A 24114-nucleotide genomic window follows, 5' to 3' on the forward strand; every position below is an offset into this window, starting at 1 on the left:
GCTAAAGACATTAGACTCTACTGTATCCTCTGGGATCCATGAGTACTAACAGCAATCCTAATAGTTGTCAGTACATGTCATTAAAAAACACAAATGTCAACCTCTTTGTGGTGCTGGAAGAAAAGTCAGAGGATCCCCAGTGACATTATTATCTCCCGAGCCATGCTGCTAGCATGAGTTATCATGGGTTTTGACACAATATTTTCAAAAATGAATATTCAGCTCAGTTGGACTAGATTATGTAAGTGAATAGAGACTGGGTAGAGGTGTTTCAGCCTGTTTTTTTTTTTTTTTTTTTTTTTGTCAGTCAATAGTTGCAGTTAATCATTTAGCAAAGCAAGGTAGGGTTGATTTAACACTCTCCATTACTTATTCATGTGAAGAAAAACACAAACACTGCCATGATTTGTTGGCTGTCAGTATTTTGTTTTTTTCACAAGGGACTGAAGCTGCCAAGCAAATGGATCTGATTGTTTTGTTGTTTTAGCTTCTGTTTCATTTTAACCCCATGAGGATACACCTGCCTGCATGTTTTTATTATGTATGTTTTAACAGATGAAAAAAAAGTTCCAAAAGATTTTTCATCCTCAAACTCTTGGTGTTTCAAACCCGTCTGTGAATACGTGTTCCCATTCCACTTCATGTCCGCTATATTGAGTCCACTGATGTACACTCAGGACTGAATCGGTCCTAAAATACCACAGTTCATGTCTGAATGTGTGAGGAATTGATTGAGGTTGAAACTGGCAATTAGTTTCATTGATGACTGTACCGACAGGGAGGAACACACTGGGCACAGGAAGGCATAACACATCTCCTGAATGGAAACAGTCCCATTACTCTCTGTCTGCTGTCCTCACTCCCCTCCTCACCATTCATCTACGGATATAATGACCAAAGAAAGAGCAAGACGCTGATCTGTCAGGATGATTCACTGTCAATTTATTGGGCTTTTTATAAAGCGCCGCTCTGTGCAGCAGGAGGGTAGATGGACCGAGCTTCTTACCACTTCTTATAATCTACATATTGACACACATGATGGTACAGTGCTGATTGGAAACGACTGTGAGGAGATGAGTTCGCAGCAAAGATTTTAATTTGACTGAGTGTGGTGTCAGGAGGTGATATCTGGAGTGACCATTAGCACTTGGATTTGCACAGACTGCTATGGCATCTGATATGCTGTGAATATCATGCAGTAAATGCATTTGAATGAAATGCTTGTTTACAATCAATCACTGTTCCAGTTTCTTGGTGACACGAGAGAGCCGTTGAGTTTAATGCTCGTAACGCTGTATTTCGATATGAAATCCAGTCTTCCAGCTACCTCTTACCCTGTTTGCATCCCTCAGAGTGGAAAGGCACGTTTTGAAAATCTGCATTTTTCTATGCTGCTCCTGAGACATGCCTCAAGGTTTTGCATTCTCTCTGTATGGACTCTCAATAAGTAAGCACAGAGAATCTGAATTACAGCAGCATCATGGGCTTGTTTGAGATAGCTATAGCCACACATCGACAAACAGTCTGTGCACAGCCAGCCAGCTGCCTGGGCCTTGACTTAAGAAAAACTAGACAGGCTGCAGACTTTTCAATAAGCACAAAAACAAGGGCTGGTCTTGCTGCATAGTTTGCATCAGCAAACAGGGCTCCTTCTGGTAACTGCATTATAATCTAAATGAAAAGGTGAAATACCACAGAGTACAAGTAGGTTATTTCCTTATCTGAATGGGCATAGCTCTTCCTATTAAAGCGTGTGTGTGGTATCAGTAATACGCCACACTTGAATCACTTCAATCACTTGAGTCTATCACACACCTTTACACACGCAGAGCTGTAACTTGCAGGGAGGTGAAATCAAGGGAATACATGCTAAGTTATGTGCTACCCTTTTATTAACTTAATTTGAGATGGGAGGAAGTACTCAAATCATTTCGGCTTACTTACATAAAAGTAGCAGTAAAAACACTGACATTCAGAGGTACAGCTCTGTCGGCAGCAAAAAGTATCCAACTAAAAGTACTGAATACGCATAACAGCCCTGTCAGCGTTCTATTATTATATCATCGTATTATTGATGCAGTAACATGTAAGCAGTGCTTTAATGCCGTAGCTGGCCATGGTGCAGCTAATTTTACAAGCTCTGTATACATCTGGGTAGTTCAATCCACAGAACTGCATATTTTTTTTTATAAAAATGATCATTTGTTTTGTACACAAATCTTAATCCGAAAAGAAACTATTAAATTCAACAGTCATATAAATGTAGTGCAGTAAAATGTACAGTATTTCCCTGGTAGATTTAGAGGAGCAGAAAATGGAAGTACCTCAAAACTGTACTTCAGTGTAGTACTCGAATACACCACTGCTTCGTCCTGATCGTTACACTGATGGTGAAGAACACAACATTCGTCCACTCACTTTGCAGTGAGTCGTGGAAGAGATCAGACTGATGCATATATTAAAGATGTTGCAGTTACCTGAGCAATAAGCTGTGAGTTTGACCAAATCGTGCAGGTGAGACAAACTTGTAACTCAGACAGTGAGGTTCACGTTTCAGGAGAGTGAGCTTCTTCATCCATCTGTGCGTCATGCGCTGCGTGGAAATCAAGTCACTGGCGCCATTGCGTGGCGTAATGGAAAATTACACGAGTCTGTATGGCAGTCAGATGGTCCCGTTAGTCATCATCTGAGAAGTCTTCTGATGAAAAATAAATAAATCAAAACTGGCGCAGAAAGGACGAAGATAGAACAAATGACGAAAGGAAGTCTGTTAAAAATAATGATAATATAGATAAAACTATATTGATCTTAACAGAAGAGGCTGATGTATTCTGTTCATAAAAAGGGATTTATCACATGGTTCTTACTTTAATCATCGTCGTGATATAAGAAGTTTCTAGAATCGACGGGTGAAATACGTTTATGTATTATGAAAGTGCTGCACCGACTGTGAATGAAACTGTCATGTCTCCCCCCAAAAAACATGACATTTAAAACCATCTCTCTCTTTCCAGCGCATTGCCGTTCATTCTAACCTGATAATAACCGTAGGCAGGCTGTGAAATGAACGCAACGTGGTGGCCTTCAAACAAAACTCAAAGCCGTGCGTCGCAGCGCTCTTAACCAGCGCCACTCTGGAGTTCATCCATCCCATTTCCTGGATGCGGTTCCTGAGGGAGGATCCAGTAAAGCAGGCCTGGGAAAGTTTTCCCCACTTTTTCCGATTACACGGAATCTTTTTAAAGAAGGCGGACACAGAGCGACTGACTGCAGAGCGCCACTGGAAGCCGCGGAGGGTGACAGAAAAAGTAGTGACAGCGAGTGCAGAGGCCGGTGAGACAAGAAGGAGACAAACCCGGTTCACGAGAGAAAGGTAAGAGTGACAGCGAGGAGGTTTAAGACGAACCGGTGTCATATTCTAGTTGTTGAGTATTTACTCATGTTTTAATGCTTTAACGTATCAGGATAATGTGTCTACAAGCGGTTAATAATACCTTCTTACCTTTTATTTCCCTTTAGTGAATAACAGGATCCAAACTTTTTAAACTCACAATCTGCTGTATTCTATTATAAATGATGCTTCAAGTATAAAAGATGGTGAATGTCTGATTCTTAATATCCAGTTTTCTGATCATGTATTTGTTGTGCGATGTTTAAATCCCATCAGGTTTCAAACAGTATAAGAACTTAAAGTATGAGGCTAGTGAGTTTAAAATCACTATTCAGTAGTCTTGTCAAAAGCCTAGTGGGATGTGAAGTGTCTGTGGCACTAATGATTTCTTGGTTTTCGTGTTTTATTGAGCGTTCTGAATTGTGGTATTCCTAAGAAGAGTTTTATATACCATGCTTTTTATATGATGCTTCTATAACAGGCCCTCTTATAGCGATCAGTTGCTCGTCTGTTGGTTTTCTGTGGTATGTTTGGTACAGAAGACAGAAATGCTCAAGACAGCAGTCCAAGAAGTGAATCAGTCCATCTATCATTTCTGTGTTTGTTGAGCTTCCCTGGCAGCCCATTGTCTCCTCTCATCCTGTCAGAGGACATTATAGTTTCACTATTAGGAAGTGTTTTGTTTTTTTTTCGTCAGTGGACAAAAAACAACAGAAAAACACAAACAGACTAAACAAATATACAAGTGTCACAGCACTGCCTCAACTCTCCCACACAGGATGTTTATTCAGATGTGTGTGCGTGTGTGTCCACGTGCACGAGTTTCCCACCAGCCACTGTGTCACTTATCAGTAGCGACTTCCATCAAGCCACCCCCCCCCCAATACATAAGTCACAGCATGACATGACTCAGCTTTACGTGATTCACGAGTCCAGCTGGAGAGATGAATGTATACAACAATGCTGTATAATTTAAAAGTTTGAGGGGCCTCTCTTGGATGCGTTCACTCCAGTTTTACAGTGAACAGTGAAAGCATTTTCATTTATATTAAATGTTTAATACCAGGTGTTTTTGTTTTAGTTCATTTAGTGTATGGAGGCCTTGTTTTTCACATCTTGATGATGAGGAGTTGGAGCCCACCCTAACCATGGTGTGAGCTCATGGAAGAACTAATAGGGGCCAGCAGCCAGATACACATGTTCCCCAGTAAAAAAAAAAATAGAAAAAAAAGGCCACCATTATACTGAAAAGGTTGGAGAAACTTAGCTCATTTGTTGCTTATAGAAATCGTGAAACACTTATGCATTAGCTGTGTGTTTATGAACAGCCTTGAAAATTCTGTAGGGGAAATAAAACGTACCAATAAGGTGTTAAGTGGCACATTAAAGTCAATCTGTTCAGCACTGTAGCAGTAAATGAGAAGGTGGATGAACTGTATGACTTGCATCACAACTACAGTTAATAGAAAAAGCACCCGACTCAGCAGTTCACCATGTGAACAGACAGCAGAGGGTTTAAAGAGGTGATCTGAAGTTGCTTTGTTTTGCTAACAGTTTGGTTCCATCTGGTCTGGCCTGACATCAGTCCACCAAAAGAGGTTTCACAGTATTTTGAAAAAATATGCAACAGTTTCTAGCTTGATTTGCAGGAAAAAAAAACAAAAAACAAAAAAACAAAAAACACGTGCCAAATTTGGTGTAGGTAATGAGTATTTCTTAAAATTCTGAAATGGATGAAAAAGGTGTACATGGCATACATTAGGAAATGTAGCTCAATGTATTGAATGCTGGGATGCCAATGATAGCACATTGCATATCAATGCATCATCAAAACATCATCTCATTCTCCCATGTCTGTCCTTTATCTGCTAACTTAGGAGCAGAGGATGTCCAGAGCTGACTGGTCCTTCCTGGAGCACCTGCTGGAGGAGGGCCAGGAGTATTCGACGGGCATTGGCCGCGTCTGGCTTACCGTACTCTTCCTGTTTCGCATGCTGGTACTGGCAACTGCTGCCGAGTCTGCCTGGGATGACGAACAAGCTGACTTTGTCTGCAACACGCGACAACCCGGCTGCACGGCTGTGTGCTACGATAAAGCCTTCCCCATTTCCCACTTTCGCTACTTTGTCCTCCAAATCATCTTTGTGTCCACGCCGACTGTCTTCTACTTTGGATATGTGGCTATAAGGGCTAGCAGGAACACGAAAGAAGGGGAAAATAAGGATGCGGAACAGGCAGAGGCTGGCGTTGGTGGAAGTAAGAGAGGAGAAATTGTACCAGTAAAGGACAATAACTATGTGACTGAAGACAATACAGAAAAGAAGGAGAAACAAGAGGATGTTGGGAATGGAAGAAGAGCCGGCAAGGCTCCCCCTGAGGTTCCTAAACTGAAAGGCAGGCTGCTGTGTGCATATGCATTCAGCATCCTGGTAAAAGTCCTGCTAGAAGTTGGCTTCATCGTAGGGCTGTGGTTCCTTTATGATGGCTTCTTCATTGCACCAAAGTTTGAGTGCAAGGGGTTCCCTTGTCCTCATACAGTAGACTGCTTTGTCTCTCGTCCCACGGAGAAGACCATCTTCACCATCTACACTCAGGTGATCGCTGCCGTCTCCCTGCTCCTCAACCTCTTCGAGCTCCTCCACCTCCTTCAACTTGCCATCTCCCAGCGGCTGGAGAAACATTATCGCGCCCAGCACCAGGACTACCTACCTCGGGCACAGCAGGCAACAGCACGAGAGGAGACTCCAGAACTTCAAGCGGAGCCGTCACAGTCTTACAAGGCAGGGAGCCATGTGGACCTCCCCATCCAGGATGAGGCTCCATGCTACTCCAATCCCTGTGAGAGCTACAGGGATCTGGCCATAGAGGTGAACTGGGGACCTGGGGAGGCTGCGAGTGACCTGCTACCCAGTTATGTGAACTGCATGGGAGCTATGAGGACTACACATTCCCCTAGAGTCCATTATAAGAAACCTGCACACCACTCTGGGAAAAACACTAAGGGTGACCATAAGGGACACTCAAAACAGAAGCATTATGTATGACGCAGTCCAATTGGGGTAACGTGTTGTTTATGACCGTGAAAGCTTTGTTGAGCCTTCAGTTTTTTGTCAGAACTATGCTGCACATGACACTTGACTATCAGGAGTGCATGGTGAGAGGTCTAATGAGGGAAAAATGAAGAACAGCTTTTGCACTGTCAGCTCGATGCCTCAGAGGCAGGCACACATTCACACCGAGATTTAGCAGATAAATTGAACTATTCAAACGAAACACTTTGAGAACTCGCCCCAAGGCAAAGAAACCGAGACTCCACAATTAGACAAGATACAGTCATGAGATGCTTTCATGTTATATTGAATGGCTTTTGGTGTTGAATGTGACAGTGGAAAAAGGCGAAGGGGGGGTCTGCGGAGGGATATCGTGTGCTTGAGAGACGAGGAAGCAGAACCACATTTAAGCATATTCCTCTGAGATTTGCACTGTAACCCCTGGAGTTCTTTGAAACCCCCTCCTCCTCCCATGCCTGCGTTCACACTGTGGAATGTCCTGGTCTCTGGGTCCTGCAAAGCTCCCCAGAGGATAATGGCTGCGTGGATGCAGGCATGCATGCATGCACACACACAATGTACTTTCCCCCTTTCATCCAATGAGCTTTGGTCACTTGAGTTGGGGTAACAGGCTGGGGAAGAGAAAGAGAGCCAAGCCATGAGAATCATGGGATTATAAATGACTTCTCGTTGCGAGTGACCAAAGCATTTTAGCTTTGAGGAAAGACTGAGAGAGAGGACCACTGCGTACTAGATTGCAAGAGCTGAAAAGTGGAGCGAAGACAAGCGTCCATTTTGAGAAGGAAACCTTTTGGAAACCTTGACAGAGATGCATTAGTGATTGAAGGTTGAAGGGACTGCAAGCGGTACAGAAATGTGCAAACTTAGTGAAAGGAAATGACTATGTGAAAACTGTATTTAATGCCTGAAGTACTGTGAAGAAATACCAGTGCAAATATTTATTATTTTGTGTAAAATAAAGTTTAAAGTACCACAAATGAATGACAACCCTGTCAATTTAGGATATAATTATCATATGATCACACAGCAAATTAAAATTCTTCAGATCAATCACACACTGCATTATTCGTGTTGTACAAAATGTACGATAGATTCCACACAGAGACTCCATGTCCTCACTTGTGGACACGATGGTTTTATCCCTTTTCCTTTCTGAAAACAGGGATGAGAATTCTGTGTGGGGAAAATGTGTCTGAAGTGTGTTTTCGCTCTGTGTCCAACCATACACTTTCCACTACCCAAACACTGTCACAATACGGAGGCACTGAATCACTCAAGAGAAAGTCGTTTGGGAATAATAGAAAGGAGGTGTGGAGAAGTGGATGAGCCTTACAGGGTATGATGAGCATAACCTCCTGAGGGGAGAAAATGGAGCGAAATAACTTTCATTTAATGGCTGTTTTCAAATCCGCACCTCTGGCTGGATGGGGAAGAAAGGCATCAATTATATGCCAGTAAAAGTTCGTACAAGGTGGAAGAGCACTTTCTATTTAACATCCCTCAGGGAGTCCTGACTGCTAACGCTGTTTTTGTGGAGAGCAAGTGATAAAATCCAGAGCTCAGGACCTTCCACAAAGGTGCTCACCCAGGCTCTGGGTGAATGGAGCCATATGTCTTTTCAGGGCGGCAGACGCAGCGCTCTGCAATACGCCGCTCATTTCCAGCAATTTACCGAACTGTCACCATGACGATAAGGAGTTATCTATAGCAGGAAATGGGGTTTATGGGAAATTTAAGCGAGACAGGTTCTCATAAAACAAACAGCTTCGGCTGCATGAGGCCAAACGAGAGCTACAACAAGCAGCTAAAAAAGCTGAAATTAAAGCTTTTTTCTTTTGTGTTTTATGATTGAATAATAAGAGGAAGACTCAGACTCATTCCTGAGTCCTCAGAGTGGAATGTGGTTTTTATTGTCAGCAGCCCCTCCCTGGGTCAAGGAGAAATTGGCAGATATTGTTGAGAGAACAATCCAAACGGAGCCTGCTGAAGCTGCCCAGTTCAATGTCTGTCCACAAGAACTTGGCTGGCATTCCCGCGCAGCCTTGTTATCTCAGTCCAGGTGGGCGGGTGCATGTGTGTGCACTTGCATGTATGTGTCAGCGTGATTTGTTCATGTATGTGTGTCTTCACATTAAGCCAGGGGGTCAGGGAACAGATTGCACGGGGGCGACCCACATCGGCCCTCTGCCTGCCAACCAAAGCCTGCAGCGGAACAGTGGAGCTGGCTTTTGCATCCATCTTCCTTATAGCCGATCAAGCGCGAAAAGCTGCACGCCCTGTTCTATTCTTTCCACAGAGTAACCTCTCACCTCCTGTCCAGTGAAGCAAATACAGTATAAACCATTCTGGATGAAAGCAACAGCGAAGCTCCAACAGCCTTTTTTTTTTCCTCTACAGTCAACATCTACCCACCAGAAAACAGGACATAAGCAAAATGCTTTCCCATCCACTTGCTTGATTAGCTGTTATTCACGTCTAGATTATTTCCCAAATGTTGACAATGGAGACATTTTTTTTTTGCGCGACGCTGTACCACTTAAAATGAGTGGGAGCCATTAGCTGGAAAGTCCGTGTGACAGGTCATCTTTAACGGTTGTACATGCAACCTCTGGGATCGGCTGCCATTCTGACTGTGCTTCCTGACATTGTTGAAGTCACTGCTGATGCACTTCCTCGCTCTGTTGGTGAAGCCACATGCTGCTGATCACACACAAACACGGGCAGTTTCTCAGTTTGGTGAATGAGTGTATGCACACACACACACGCACACACACACACACATACACACACACATCGCTGTACACAAGCTTTTAGACTGAAAAGCAGTTCAAAGAGCCATCATGTAGGCCCCGTGTTCCAGCAGGTCGTATGAAAGATCCAAAGGCAGCTCTCCTTCAGGGGACTCTGAAGGGTCTTTAGAAGGGTCCATCTTTGTCCCAGGCCAGCCAAAAACGATTGGACTTCCTGCCAGCTGTGCTGCCGAAAGCCCTGTGTATCTCTAGGAAACACTCTGGACAGACAGAGAAGGCACTCTCTGTCGCTCTCACACACTCTCACAGACAAACACAGACAAACAAGGGACCGCCTGGGCTTAAAATAGCAAGCTAAGAGGTGAATGAGGTTAATAAAGTTATGCAATATCTCTTTATTTGGATGTAATTGTGAATAATGTTCCTCGGAAAGCAAAAATATTTTTCAGGGTTTAGTGTTTATGTCTGAGTGTGTGCATGCATGAAAGGCATACAGCGTGTGTGCCAACTCCCTTTGTTTTACTCAACTTACAGTGCGCACACACACACACAATACTGACACACGACTTTCTCTGTATCCATAACAATGTCACGTCCAAGCACCCAGTCCTTAATTTGAGCATTTGTGCTACTGGACAAAGCAACACCAAAATGCTTTGAGCAGCCCCTAAATTTAAACTCTGAGCAGGAAGTGGGTCTGTATCTGTTTCCTGTTCCAGTATTGTTTCTCCCCAGGGATTGGTCGTTTGGGATTGTTCACCCTGACAATGGGGCTGCTGTGGGCATTGTTGCATTGTTTTGACCGGCTCCACTGTGTTTTTGTTGACCTCATGTCATGGCTGCCCCATCAAAGACCAGTGAAGGATGAGGGAAATGGGCAAAGTGCCGGCTGTGCGGCTGGAGTCAATTAAGAGGGCTGGTACCAATTATAGCTTGCAGAGCATGTGTGTGTGTGTGTGTGTGTGTGTGTGTGTGTGTGTGTGTGTGTCTGTGGGTACAACTTAGGCTACTTTCAGGGATAGATTTCAGACAAAAACAGAAAAATTGGAAAACAACTGGAATTTTGAATCAGTGGTTATGGATAGGAAATTACTTTAAGTCTTTCCACAAGACGTACGTTTTTATGTGTATTTGTGCTACCTGCCCACCACAGTTGTACCCAGCACAACTAGCCAGTGAACGTAGTGGAGCATGTAGCAAGTGAAGAGCCGGCCATCTTAGCCACGTGTTGGTGGAGACCAAAAAAGCCAAATGGGAGTGAAAAATGGACTGGTGGCCAGAAACACGACACAAATACTTTGTGTGTCATGCCAGTGACATGTTTTCAGCTTGTACTGCTGCCCTCAAGTAGCCAAAACACAACCCAATACATGGAGAATGAAAGCATCCTAATTGTCCTTTAGAAATACTATTACGGATTTAAGATTAATTATGTTGCTCCAAGAGGAAAACAATATACACTATTCAGCCAACAAACATGTTGTGAGCGTCATTAGTCATCGATAATCAGCACCACTTTATTTTCCATAGGATGGGAAAACTCATCATCTGAACCCAAAGGATGGTTGATATCTGATTTCTGAGAACATGGCAGCCAGTTTCCATCCTTTAAATACATGCAAATGTTTTTACTTTGACTTCCCCTACAAGTGTGAGACCCTTTATATGTTTCTGTCCAGGCTTCTTGTCTCTGTATATGTTTGACATGCAGCAGAAGCTGTATTCCTCTAGTGTGTGCATGTGTGTGGTTGTTCAGTAGAGGATGTGGTGCCCTTCAAGCAAGCAGACAGCTGCATTGTTCCTGCAGCAGAGGGAACGCCGTCTCCGGCCTGTCCACTCAGGATGTTGGATTGGACCTCCTTAAAAAAAAAAAAAAAAAGGAACAACCAGCATCACCCACACCCATTATCCCCATCATCCAGCAAGAACAATGGAGCACCTCCAAACATCCCCCTTTCCCAGGAGCCTCTGTGCTCGGTTCCCACAGTACTGTCCAGTTCTGAGGAGCTGGGCCATTGTTAGACAGCCGACCTGTCCTCTGATTGTTCCCAGGAGGACGCACACACCTTCCACACACCTAAACACACTCCTTGTTAGCTTTCTCTCTCTCTCTCACAGCATTATTTAGCCTCTCCATCCTTGCTTGTTTCAGATGGAAACTTCCACCAGCTTGAAGTAATTGACGCTGAACAGGCACAACCGAGGTCACCAGAGTGGAGCGTACCGTTCCACTGATAGCAAACTTAAGGGGGGAGTACGAGCTGATGACTGCCGATAGCACAGCGTCCACCGCTCTGGTGCCAATGTAAATCTGGGCCTCATCATCTTTCCCCATTTCACTAGCTGGCAGGGTAATGTAGCAGAACTCACCCCAGCACACTGGAAAGGTTACCATCCATTAGGAGAGCTCCTGGGGCACGAACAGGAGCAATGGACCCTTCTGTTTCATTATTTAACACAAGGAAAGGCTGCGGGACTGGAGTAAAAGTCAACAAAATAATTATTAGATTCCTCCCTAAGTGCTTGTGAGTTATCACGCGTCGCATCTGAAAAGCCTCATAAAGTTTTCTCATTTTGTAGCGTTTACGACACCAAAAACTTCTCTGTCTTAAATCAGCGATGGAGTCTTATTAAAGTCTTTGTTTACCGACCACATCACTGCTCTTGTTTTAATAATGAAGACAGTAAAGATTTTCTTTAACTGAATATGTGGAAACTTTTCCCTCCCTCTGCCTACACAGGCAAATACTATGTCGGGTAAAGGCAACATCACTGAGGCGATTGTGTTGAAGCACAGTCCTCCGACAGACTCTGTCAGCACTATATTAATTCAATCATGATAATATAATCTTTTTCATCATTCCTTGCATTGCTTTTGATGGATTGTGAGATGTGGAGAGACAAGCTGCCCTTAAACGGATGTTAATGGAAGTTAATTTTAGCCACGCGTTGTTCTGCTGATGCTCGTATCAAAAGGAATGTTTTCACATAACTCCCCGTGTTGTTGTACGTGTAACTCTTTAGTGGCATGACGTGTGTCAAAATTAACAGCAACGCTAGCTTAGACATCATTATGCTTGTCCAATGTCTGCTTCATCCAAGTTGGTCTGCAGATTTAGCTGAGCCCCGTTCTTTAAACACGGTTTAACTAATCCAGGCTGTCATCAAGATAAAATGATCCCGTTAATTCTCATCAGTTTAATTCTAGATAGAAATGCTCTTATTTTGAAATACAGGCAACATGAATGGAGGCTGCTGCTGAGGTTAATGTGCTGGCCTCTCAGTATGCACCAGGGGAAGTTAGAGTTAGTTAGTCAAATAATTTACCTTAACTTTATTAATTTTAAATGAATTAACACTTTCCATGTATTTAAATACACCTTGTACTTATTGTGCAAGTACAGTTCATAGATTTAAGTGTTCAAATGTCCCTGTTATAATATCATAGTTAAATGCCATGTTTTGTAGTTCCATTTGTCTTTTAAAAGTCAAAATGTTTGTTTTAGGACAGGGTGATTTGGTATATTTTATCACATATAGGAACATCACTCTTTTAAAATTAAATTGAGATAACAGCTCCAACAGTTCCTGATGGTTTCTCAATAACCCACAACTTCTCATCTAAAGCCATCATACCTACATGGTATGACTGGTTCACCCAGACAACCACTGGCAGATACATTTTCCACACATTTTCAAATGGATTGTTGTTTTCTTTCATCTCGTTTTCTTTTGCCACAGGCAGAACACAGAATTGTCCGCAGGTCAAATTCCAGACAGTGAATGAGTTGCCGATTTCTCCGTTTATCATTGCTCAGTCTGCCGTGTTCCCTCAGAAAAACTTCCCTTCTTGAAGCTGAATGAGCAGAGTCATTACTTCCTTCCTTTGCCTTTCATGCTACTTTCTGTCCTTGGCAGCGGTATTGTTTCATAATCAAGTGATTCAGATATTTGTTCCAACCTGAATGTGAAACAATGCTGCTGAAACACAAGTGACACAAACTGAAAGTTCTGTTTTAGGACTCCGTGAGAAGAAACCAGTGGAAGGAACAGGCGATGTCAAACATTCTCACTGACATTTTCCTTTTCTTCTACACAAAAAAGCTAAAACAAAACCAATATAAACAGCATCAAACATCAATCCCCCTTCTCCGACAAATGTCCAGACTGGACAAAAAAGGGGTTAAATTCAGATGAAGGTAGTACCTGATGAATAATGATTCCTCTCACAGTGATGGCAGGTATAATGTGTTGGTGGGAAATGAAAGAAAAACCAGACAGGATAATGCATGCAGTATATTATTGTTACATGTTTCAGCGCACTCTGCCCTTCAGTGGTTTACTCAGACTTTGAGTGGTTTCGAAAACCATACCAAAGCCTGAAGTACCCACCGGGACCACCTGGACCAAAAGAGGCAGAGAACATGACTGCCCCCAAAGCCAAACCCCAGAAACACCCACAGGGAGGATCCCAGTCCCACCCCTACAGAGGACAGCTGTGTCCCCTGTCCCCATTAACCTGAGCTATCTTGAGCTCAGCCAGCAGCCCCTGGGAGCATCCAAGACCCCCACAGAGCACATCAAGCCTGGCCATGGACATAAAAGTTTCCCCAGAACTAAACAATTTTCATTTCTGAGTTTAAACATAATCATCTTTTGAAGGCAGTGTGATGATTGCTCTTTCAGCCACAAAGACTGGAGGGCTGGGGTCCAGAACATATGCAAGAGCCTGTGTTTCTTCCATCGAGGACAATATTCTGAGCAGCCGCTACTTCTCTTATGGAGGCGTTCAGGTGTCAAGTAAACTGTGTGTTTAAGGTTAAACTGTAAGAGTTTCTTGGAAAAGGATGCCAACATGAACTGAAACGTGAATGCACTTCAGAGTGCACAAAAACGTTTTTATTCATCACATTCTTCAGTAACACAAATAATTAAAAGGTTCAGTGTGCAAACAATCCGGTCTTTGTAAAATGAAAGGATTGTGTAGATGTTTCAGACAATAGGACTGAGCAGCTTAAACTTCCTGAGACCTCCCACACTGCTGGATTATTATCACATACCATCAAAGGTTTCACAAGATATAAAGAACGGCAAAGACCCGCCTTCCTTCCTCCGCTTTTATGTCCACAATCAGAGGTGCTGATCGGCAATCTGAGACCTGATTAATCAGTTTGAGTGATTTTTTTTTTTTTTAAGAAAAACATAGATCTTTGATGAATGAAAATATTTTTTCTGCAAAAAAATGACAAAGAAAGACAAAAGGCATTGGACTGATTTATCAACAAAGACAATAACATCTATGTTGTAGGACTCTCAGCTAGATTTAAATAAAACAGAAAACGACCAGTTCCCGTCCAGCACTGTCACTGTCTGAAGCAAAGACAGCCAGAGTTTCCATACTTCAGGTGGTTATTGATCCAAGCATGAACAGGCATGAACAACATCAAGGGAAAAGACAAAGAATCACATCCAGCACACATGAGCTATATTTGACTCCTAACAACACCAAGTGTGTTTTTATAATTACTCTCTAGCTTCAAAAAAAAGTAGCTGAGATTTACACAGACAAGATGATGCTTTTGGGTGACCAGGAGTGTAGCTGTGTGACTGACGGGGTGTTTTTGCCCTCTGGTTCACCCTCCTTTGCTCCCAATGCACTGCCCTCCTGCTGAGAAAGGGCGAGCGCGAGTCTCTCATGCCAACACGGGTTAGCTCTTTTCGGGTCGGTTCCTGTTCAGAGCCGCTTTGGGCGTGAACTCCAATTTCTCTTTCAGGCTAAGCACCTGGGTGCTGTCCAAACCCGCTTGTTCCTGCAGCTTCCTCTCCTCCCTCAGCTCCAGGATGCTCACCTGCTCTCGAGGTACAGGGGTCCCCCTGACAAACCACTCCAGGTGGTAGCCCACTGCTCCCACCACAAAGGCCACAGGAAAGGTGACATAAGGGGCGTAGGTCCGTAACGCTGTCCACACTACAGGCCACATCACAGCACACGGCTTTGGCTTCCAAGTGCTCCATAGAGGAAAAGAATAAGAAAGTGGTCAGAGCATTTCATTAAGGGATTATTACAGTATTATAGTAGGAGGGAAAAGTGAAGAACTACTCATGCATAAAAGAGCACATTAGCACATTAGCATTATATTACCATAACTCAGTGGTTCTTATCTAAAAATGAAAAGCACTTCTTCACAGCTGGTTCCCTCTTGTGGTTTGAAGCTGATTGTAATGGTTAAACCAAAATTGTTTTTCACATATTAAATCACTACTGCTGTAATAATAGTCTTCGCTGGACATGAACAGACCTTAGCGGTGTTTTCTATAAACTGTGGCGATAACAGACGTCTGAAATGGACTGTGTCTTTAGCGGTATGTTACATTTTAGGTAGGATACTCGAGCCACACATTAGACTTCAGGCTGACACGGGACATAAAGGCCTGTCTGTCCTTGTCACGTCCTCCTCACACCCACAACAAATATAGAACACAAAACGAATGGCGGAATCAGTGACAAGACCCAGAGTGAAACAGTCCAAAAAGTTACTGTCAGTTTCCTCAATGAAAACAGCTGAAACAAGCCCCTGACGTGACGTTAGCTTTGCTCCATCAACGTTTATGAAATTATGCGTTCTTTCGGGGGAACTTACACATTTACTTGTGAGTTATTCGATAATTTTCGTTTATTCGTGTGTGGCATCAATGCCGAAAAGAAAAGTGGTTCTCGTCGATTCGGAAAGGGAAGTTATTTATGTCCGAAGTCGTATTATTTACTTTGTACACAAGCGAGGAACATTACATGATCAAATTTGTAACGGAGTTTGGCATGGCGTCAGGCAACCGTGAACCTAACCAGATGGCTGGTAACACAGCTCTAACTTGACAGAGGATGTGGAAATATGGAATAATAGTTAACGTGGTTTTTATCTTTCTAATAATTTGATGAGGACATTAGTTTTATCTCGTTAGTCTTTACTCACCTTTACCGTTAGCACGTTGGTTGTGCAGCAACGAATCAACGTAATTTCCGCGTGACTATCTGTAAGCTTCCGGGTTGAACTTCATTGGCTGATGAGCCTCGCTTTACTGTCAGCGAGAAGATTCCCTGCGTTTTCTCGGTGTTTTACTGCCGCCTAGTGGTGAATATAGTACACTACTTTGGGATGAGGAATGCCAAAGCAGGCATTAACGTTTAGCTTATTGTTTCAGGAAACACGACAATCTGCCACTAGTACTGGAGCTGATAGAGGCTGGTACCCATAAATCGTGTAATTCTTTATAATAATCACGCCAGAGACAATAAGTAAAAAATATATACATTCATTTTAAGACGATCAATAACGTATGGACTCACCGCAACAGAAAGTGGAATGAGAGGTCAGACTCAGTGATCCACTACATGACCCACATATAACGTAAATATGTAATCAAGCATTGCAACATATCTTAATTAATTTACTTGTTCGTGGATGTTTTGCAACTGGAACAACAATTTCCCCACAAGGAGATATATATGTACATATTTTATTCAAATATGTCTTATCAAGCTGGAGAACTATTCAACACTTTATTATCAAATGACCTAAAAAGCATTTTGTGACTATACAGCCAAAGGGAGCTGTGTTCTTACATAACATACATGAATGTTTGTCCCTTCTGCGACTTCAATACACATGCCATCTCTATGTGTTCTAACATCAATGGCATCCTTGCACAAAACACTCGTCTGAAAGTCATGAAAGGCTGGCAGATATGCCACCGTTGTCGTGTGATACGCTGACAAGGCATGAGCTACAAATCTCTTAAGAGCAGAGGTAGTTTTCTCTTTTGAAAGCATATTTTGGCATACAATGTCAGGGATGCTTTCAGAGACTTCGTATACTGTATAAAGACACAGTTTTAGAAGCTTTGCTTTTGTTTACTTTAACTGCTAATGAGGGCTGCAGAGAAATTGTGTAAATTTCAGTCACCCAGCGGGAAGCTATAAATTGCAGAGCTGACAACAGGGAGAAGAAAATATTCCTCTGTGCCTCTGTAGTTTCTGGGTAGTGAATCGCTTTGTGTTCTTTGCAAATCTCTACATGATTGATGACACCGATATTTCAGCTCCCAGGCCCAAAAGTTGACTGTAAAACTATACCAATGCAGGGCACAGGGTTGATCTACAGCCACTGGAATGCAGCCTGTCATGGAGGGATGACCAGTTCGGACTTATTGGCCATTTGTGCAGCAGCAGAAATTTTTTTTAAAAAAAGGAGCTATATCCAAATTTTTATGTTATCATTACTTCCAAATGACTGTTGAAATTATAGTGATTAACAGGATTCTGTGTGGGTGATTACGCTTCACGCTTCAAAATGATTCTTTTAAGCAGTTCCTCCCTCTATGCCGTCCATCTTGTAGTTGCCAGAACTGGCATTTGATCAGTCCTGTCAGATAAAGTGAAATGTGCTCATCCCCTGAGGGAGAACAACATTACTAGTGCCAAGTCTGCTTTACCAACAACCTTAGCGGTGCCAGGATGATTTCATCAGGTCCTGTTTATTAGTAAATGAGATTTAGAGCTGCGCTTGCCAAGATTTTTATGTAAAAATACAAGCGTCTTATCAATCCAAATCACAATCTGTGGCTGACAGAGTGGAGTGTCACAGCCTCACTAACTGAAGCCCCATAGACCTGCTCTATTTGCCCCAGTTAATTACAGATGTCAGACATGGTCAGCGGTAGGAAATTTCCTCATTACACAGGAAATGACAATCGGTACTTAGGTTAAGTCACTGCTACACCAGGAAAGAGCTGCTGCAATTCTCTTCTAAGGCTGAAACCTTCAAACATGGTGCATTTTTGGCTGCATCTGTTAAGTCCCAAAACTTAATGTTTTGAACGCAGCCCATACACTAAAACACACCCATGTTAAGGTGAGGGATCAAGAGAACAGGAGGGATGGCGTTCAGGATAAGATGGAGGGAGAGGGGTGAGGAGGTGATGGAGGTGGGATACAGCTGAGGAAAAATGATGCACAATAGAATTTGATGGGTTGCCTCTGATTTGGAGAGGGAAGCAGGACTCTTGACACAGACCGTAATCAAGCTGAGGAGCAGACAGTGAGGGAGAGAAGCACCGGGTGAGGAAGGAAAGACAGAGGCTCTTTTGCTCTTTTGTCCAGACAATCTGTCTTAGAAAAGCAGAAATGAGGAACCAATTTTGGGCATTTTGAAGCCAAAAGGTCACGAGTAGGGTTTGGATTTCGACTAGCCATGACTCATCAGTGTGAATGGTTGTCAATGAAGAATCTGAAAACAGCAAATGCGATACAAAAGCATTTATTTGTTTATGGCACTGAGAATCAGTTTGGTATGTTCACTGATTTCAGAACATATAGCTCAGTGGACTGAGAGAATACTGGCCCCACAATCACTGAATCTCCCATATGTTAAAGTGGCAAATGTAATCAGGAAAACTTCTTACTGCTTTTGTGTCTTTTGGCCAAAGTTAATTGTTTTCGTTTATGGTTGATACTGGCTCACAGCAGTGCAATTCAGCAAAAAACTCTAATACATTTTTTTTCCCCCTAAACTTAATTCAGAATCAATTAGTTAGAGAGCTTCCTCACTAAGTGTGAGAGAAAGATCTGATATTACAAAATGTGGCTTTTTTTTGCTTTTTTTTTTTTGCTCAAATGCACACATTTGCAATACAAAGCGCAGTTCAATACAATGTGCAGCCATTACATGGAAAACCCCTCAGGGAATGCTCAATACCTCTCAGATACATACATTGAAAAAGAATAGAAAACTGTGTCGATGGCACGGGAACATGTCAATGCAGCCTGTGAGCAAAGTCGCACTTCAGCACAATCGCCGCCAAGCAGCTGAATGCAGGTGCAGGAGCAGAGAAATGATCTCTGCTATGCTTTCACTCACGAGCTGCAGTCAAGTCTTTACACTGACTCAGTCCTCACAGATGCGTGGTTAGCAGGGTTGTCGGGTCAACATTCATGAATTGGTGTAAACTAGTGCTCTCTTGTATATCAGTTAAACTATGGATCAAGTATTGTAGTGGTACTAGTAAACAAGAGGCAAGCTAGTTGTCACCAAGGCATCTATGGTAAGATTATGACTGTTTAAATGACCTACAGCATATTGTGGTTGATGTTATAAAGCCACAGTCACTTTCCTGCTGACCCCCTGGTGAAAGACCTTTATAATAGCCACTGAGCTTGATTCAGCAGCATGGTGTGAGGCTTAATCTACTTACAGCGACAAGCCATGGAATGATGCACACTAGCTGGCATACTGTGTACACAGCAACAGGTTGGGGCACTTATGGGAGAGCATTAAAAAGTGAGCAAAAACATGACCTGAACATGGAATGGTGCTGTGAATCCACAGCGCAGAGGGACTGGCTCACATGAGCCTGGTGACGGCCCCAGACAGGAATTCCTCATAGTTGATGCGAATGTTGCCCGTCATGGCCGTGTCCCTCTCTCTGAACACCTGCGTCATGATCTGGAGCTGGGTGCACACCTGGATGAAGCGGTCCAGGTGGATGCCGGGTCGTGTGCCTGGCACGGTGAAGCGCCGCACCAGTGTCTCGGAAAACTGGGGACTTAGGTTGTAGCCCATCTGAGCGAGGGCTGAGGAGAGGGGACGGATGGAGGCAAGAGGAGAAGATGGGAATTGACTTTTGTTTGAGTCTAGAAGTATCTTATTTTGGCATTCATTTTAAAAGATTGGTGTGAAACTGAAACCACTGAAATGGGGATACCTTGCTGGAGCTCCATGCCGCTGATAGAGCCTGAGTGGTCTCTGTCATACTGTTGAAAGAGTGCTCTCCACCGCTGCATGAAGTCCCACATCGCTGAGAAGCCAAACAGGTCCATTCGACCCGACCGCGTCTTGTCAAACATGTCTGACAGGAAATACAAAACACGGCACACTCAGCAAAAGCAAGACTCAGATGGCTTTTCTTCAGTAATTCTTGCCATGTTTCCAGCAAGCCTGTTCATCGCGGATCTTCTCGTTGTATCACTGAGAAGCAGCCACATATTTCTCATTATGGTAAAGGGACACATTAGTCACCGGCTGGCAAATACAATTGGAATGTAGGGAGCGCAACAAACAAAGACAAACATGACTCAGTCACTTTTTTAGGCTGACTCATGGCTGACTAAATATCTCCTTTTAGAAACAGGAGAGCTTTCTATTTAGCAGCTTGGGAGTCTGACCTGACTGCTCACACATAAAGCCAGGCTGTTTTCTTTGTCCCCTCCACTCATTTATTCGTTTGCTTTCTGACATCACTTCCTCCTCCCCACTGCTGTAGCTGTTCAAGTCTCTGAAAGCATTTTACAAAGTTAAAAATTGTGTAATTTTGCCACAAAATCAGAAATTCGTGACCACAGAGCTCCCTCTGCTGAGGCTGCAGCCGTGTGACTTACTGATCATCATGAGGCAGGTCTCGTCATTAAAAGAAGTCCAGTTGGAGTTGACAAGTGCCTGCTTCAGCTCCTTCAGGGTGATGAAGCCGCTGTGGTCCGTGTCAACACTCTGGAACCACAGGTACGCCTCTTGGTTAACGCCAGGAGGGATGTTACCTGCAGAGAGGAAATATAAGAGTAGTAATAGGACAGTGAAGAAAGGATGAGACTGACTTCGAAGACAACCATAACATCAGAAGATTGTTTTCTTAGACGGTCTTGTTTCCATCACTGTTTTCCTCCTTTTCTTCTTCAATCTGTCTGAGCCAACTAGTTAAATTTATTCTTTTATTTATTTATTCTCTTCATCACTTCCTATCCTTAGATTTTCTACCGGTTATTATTTCACTGAAGCTCTCAGAGTAACAGATATGTGTGTGTATGTGTGCGCGTGTGTGGGTAAAGAAACAGCAAAAGAGGGAAGAAAAAGACAGCGACGACTCCTTTAAATGAAGTGGCTGCCTCGTTCCCATGCAAAATAATTATTTATTTACTGCGAGATGAAGAAACGAGCTTGTTGAAACTGTGCTGACTCTGCCAAGCAGAAGCTTGATCAGAAAAAATAATACATCTGTGCTTGACTCAATCTTTGGGCTTTGGTGTTTGGAAGGCACTGGTCTGGAAAACAGTGCAGTATACAATGACTAAAACACTGAATATACTTTAACTGATATGCCAAATACAATTCCTATAACTATGCACATTTTCTAAATGCAATGGCGTTCACAGTAACAGTTAATAGATACAGTATTGACTTGTTACTTGCTGAATGACGTGTGGATAAAAGAAAAACCATCATAACTGCCTGAAATCATGACAACAGACACATTTCAGCTGCGCTATCCAATTTATTCCTTTCAAATACTGTATAATCTTCCAGTAAAGGGAAAACTGCTAAATTTGGGAGTCATGAAATTCCCTACAGTTGTGAAACCAGTTGGTATTCTGCTTAACAATACCTCCCCATCCTTGGTTATAAAGTGTTTCAAAAGACCGGGTTGTGAAAAAAGGTTTCTGCTTAGTCAAGGGGTGAGGAAAAGTCATCTCAGCGAGGGGGGAAGACAGTGTCAGGGAAAGAGGCCATTACTGGGATACATGGTGGAAGAGACACGAGGTGTTAAATATGGTGTGAGACGAGGGGAGGAGTGGGTGGAGGACTGACAGTCAGAAAAATGAATGGAGAGAGGGACAGGTGACACTTCAGGCCAGACCCTGATGGATTCTGTCCTCGAGGGGAGTGATAGCAACATAGGCTATCAGCTTCTGACTTAGGCTGTACTGTATATACACATAAACACACACACACACACACACACACACCACTCTTTACCCATCTGTCTCTTACTCTGTTTAGCCCTCACTCAGTATTACCCGAGTCATCACTCCAGCTGTGTAATCCTGCTGAGGGGCACAAACTGAACCCTGTCTCTACACGACTGTCTGCAAACGTGAGTCATTTTCTATCCATCATCCCACGGGAGATTGAGGGAGAGGGAAGAAGAGAGAGACGCAAAGAAGAAGGAGACTTCAAGCCTGTCTGCAGCCTCCTCGTGTTCTGAATACGCCCATTCAACTCCGACAAGCAAAGGTACCGCAGAAGCTAAAGCGGCTGCAGTCTCAGTGTATAGTTACCCGCGGGAGCATGGTGTCCATACAGTCCTCCATGAGGTTGTCCCCCATAACCCCCATAATGCCCACCGGGGGCACCCCCTGGTCCAGGTCCATAGGGTCCTCCCTGACCTGGGGCTCCATAAGCGCCATAAGGACCTCCTTGTGGACGTGTTGCGCCAGCATATGGACCTGAGGGTTGATGCCCATATGGACCACTGCCTCCCCCGTATGGAGCACTTGGTGGTGGGTTACCTCCTCCCGGATAGCCCTACAGTGATGGACAAATATGAGATACTTGCACTTTACTTGAGTATATCCATTTTCTACTCCTTGTACATGGGGAAATGTTGTTTTTACAGCCCTACATATATCTGGCAGCTGCCTGTCAGGTTAAAATTCTACTTACAAAACACGTAAGTACGTTGTATGACATAATATCTTGTCATATATGAAGCTACCCTGGACACAGACAACATTAGCTCCATTCAACTTTTCAGTGCTGCATTAAGCAGTTCTCTGGAGGACGCCATTCACTTAAACAGTAATATTTTGCTGGTAATACTTATGTACTTCACTCGTTTAAAACGTTGAATTCACGACTTGGAATATATTCACAGTGAAGTACTCTTACTTGAACTTCGAAGAACCTGAGTACTTGTCCCACCACTGAAAGTATATGTTACAGCGTTATTTTGCTCCTAAAAACTACAAACTACAAACTACAACACTGACTCCCAGATGAGGGAGAAAGAAATCACCAGGACTGCCAGGTCGACTTAAAAAACGGAAACAATACAACAGTTACATGTTGTTCTATACTACATAACTCCAGCAATGTTAGCACAGTTTGAATTGATTTAGCTTTAGCAAACAATACCGTTACACATGCTAATGATGTTACTGAAAGATAGCAACAGTTTACTGCTATCCAAAGCAACCACACGAATGGCTAACGCTACTTGCGTTTCTATGACATAAACCATTAGTTACGTTATATCGAGGCAAAAAACCCTCAATGATAGTACAGTTATTTAAAAAAATTAACATGTTATTGTAATTAATATAGACAAAACGCAATATTTTGATACCTGTCCGTAGTGAAAACTCATTCTGATAGACTTTACTTCCTTCAACAAGGTAGCAGTAAAGGCGGATACGGCTTCGTCGGCATGACCCGCCCTTGTCTGCTTATGATTGGGTTAGCCTGACGATGACGTTTTTCTCATAGCTTCCACTGACAAAACAGGAAATTAAAAAAACAAAAAAACAGGATTGTTTGCAGTTCTGCAGTCTTGTTAGCTCACAGTGAGAGGAGGGCTGTCGGAAAATGTCGTCATATGCTTGCGTGTTTGTTAAATGTCAGCACTGTCTGTAAAGAGAGACGATAGAGGGAGAAGAGCTTCTGGAGGTATTGGATTAAAATACAATCAATATTTCGGAATAACACTGAGGGGCTGCTTGCTAGCTAGTTAGTACCACCCAGGGCAGTTGAATAGCGCGATAGTTTGAGGTCGCCGGCATGCGGTCACGTGGTTCAAGTTGCTGTGAGTAGTCAGTCAGTCAGTCAGAGTCAGTATTATCTGATAATGTGCATTGCTTACTACGTGTCATTGTCCACACTGTGTGTGTGTGTGTATATATAAAACTGGTGCAAAGTAACTATACATATACTTCTGCTTAAGTAGAATTTTGAGGTACTTGAATATTTCTATTTTCTGCTACTGCCTACTTCTACTCCACTACATTTCAGACAGACAAATATTGTACTTTTTCCACAATATTTATTTTATAACTAAAGTTACTTTGCACATTCAAATTAGT

The 24114-nt window shown here is 43.0% G+C and overlaps 3 protein-coding genes across 3 annotated transcripts; 1 reads left to right on the forward strand and 2 right to left on the reverse strand.

Annotated features, from left to right (window-relative positions):
* Positions 1 to 3241: 3241 nt before the first annotated feature.
* gja4 (gap junction protein alpha 4) lies at positions 3242 to 7510 on the forward strand. Its single transcript, XM_076753726.1, has 2 exons — positions 3242 to 3373; positions 5269 to 7510. The coding sequence occupies exon 2, from the start codon at positions 5278 to 5280 to the stop codon at positions 6433 to 6435; it is 1158 nt and encodes a 385-aa protein (XP_076609841.1). The 5' UTR covers positions 3242 to 3373; positions 5269 to 5277; the 3' UTR covers positions 6436 to 7510.
* A 6565-nt stretch (positions 7511 to 14075) lies between these two features.
* On the reverse strand, positions 14076 to 16263 carry smim12 (small integral membrane protein 12). Its single transcript, XM_076753734.1, has 2 exons — positions 16184 to 16263; positions 14076 to 15221 (listed from the first exon to the last, which is right to left on the reverse strand). The coding sequence occupies exon 2, from the start codon at positions 15191 to 15193 to the stop codon at positions 14921 to 14923; it is 273 nt and encodes a 90-aa protein (XP_076609849.1). The 5' UTR covers positions 15194 to 15221; positions 16184 to 16263; the 3' UTR covers positions 14076 to 14920.
* A 2247-nt stretch (positions 16264 to 18510) lies between these two features.
* On the reverse strand, positions 18511 to 23469 carry pef1 (penta-EF-hand domain containing 1). The gene is made up of 5 exons (XM_076755442.1): positions 23382 to 23469; positions 22315 to 22561; positions 20644 to 20799; positions 19971 to 20114; positions 18511 to 19839 (listed from the first exon to the last, which is right to left on the reverse strand). Exons 1-5 carry the CDS (start codon positions 23400 to 23402, stop codon positions 19610 to 19612), a joined length of 798 nt encoding a protein of 265 aa, XP_076611557.1. The 5' UTR covers positions 23403 to 23469; the 3' UTR covers positions 18511 to 19609.
* Positions 23470 to 24114: the final 645 nt, after the last annotated feature.

The sequence above is a fragment of the Chaetodon auriga genome, chromosome 17, assembly GCF_051107435.1.
Source record: "Chaetodon auriga isolate fChaAug3 chromosome 17, fChaAug3.hap1, whole genome shotgun sequence".
Lineage (NCBI taxonomy): Eukaryota > Metazoa > Chordata > Actinopteri > Chaetodontiformes > Chaetodontidae > Chaetodon > Chaetodon auriga.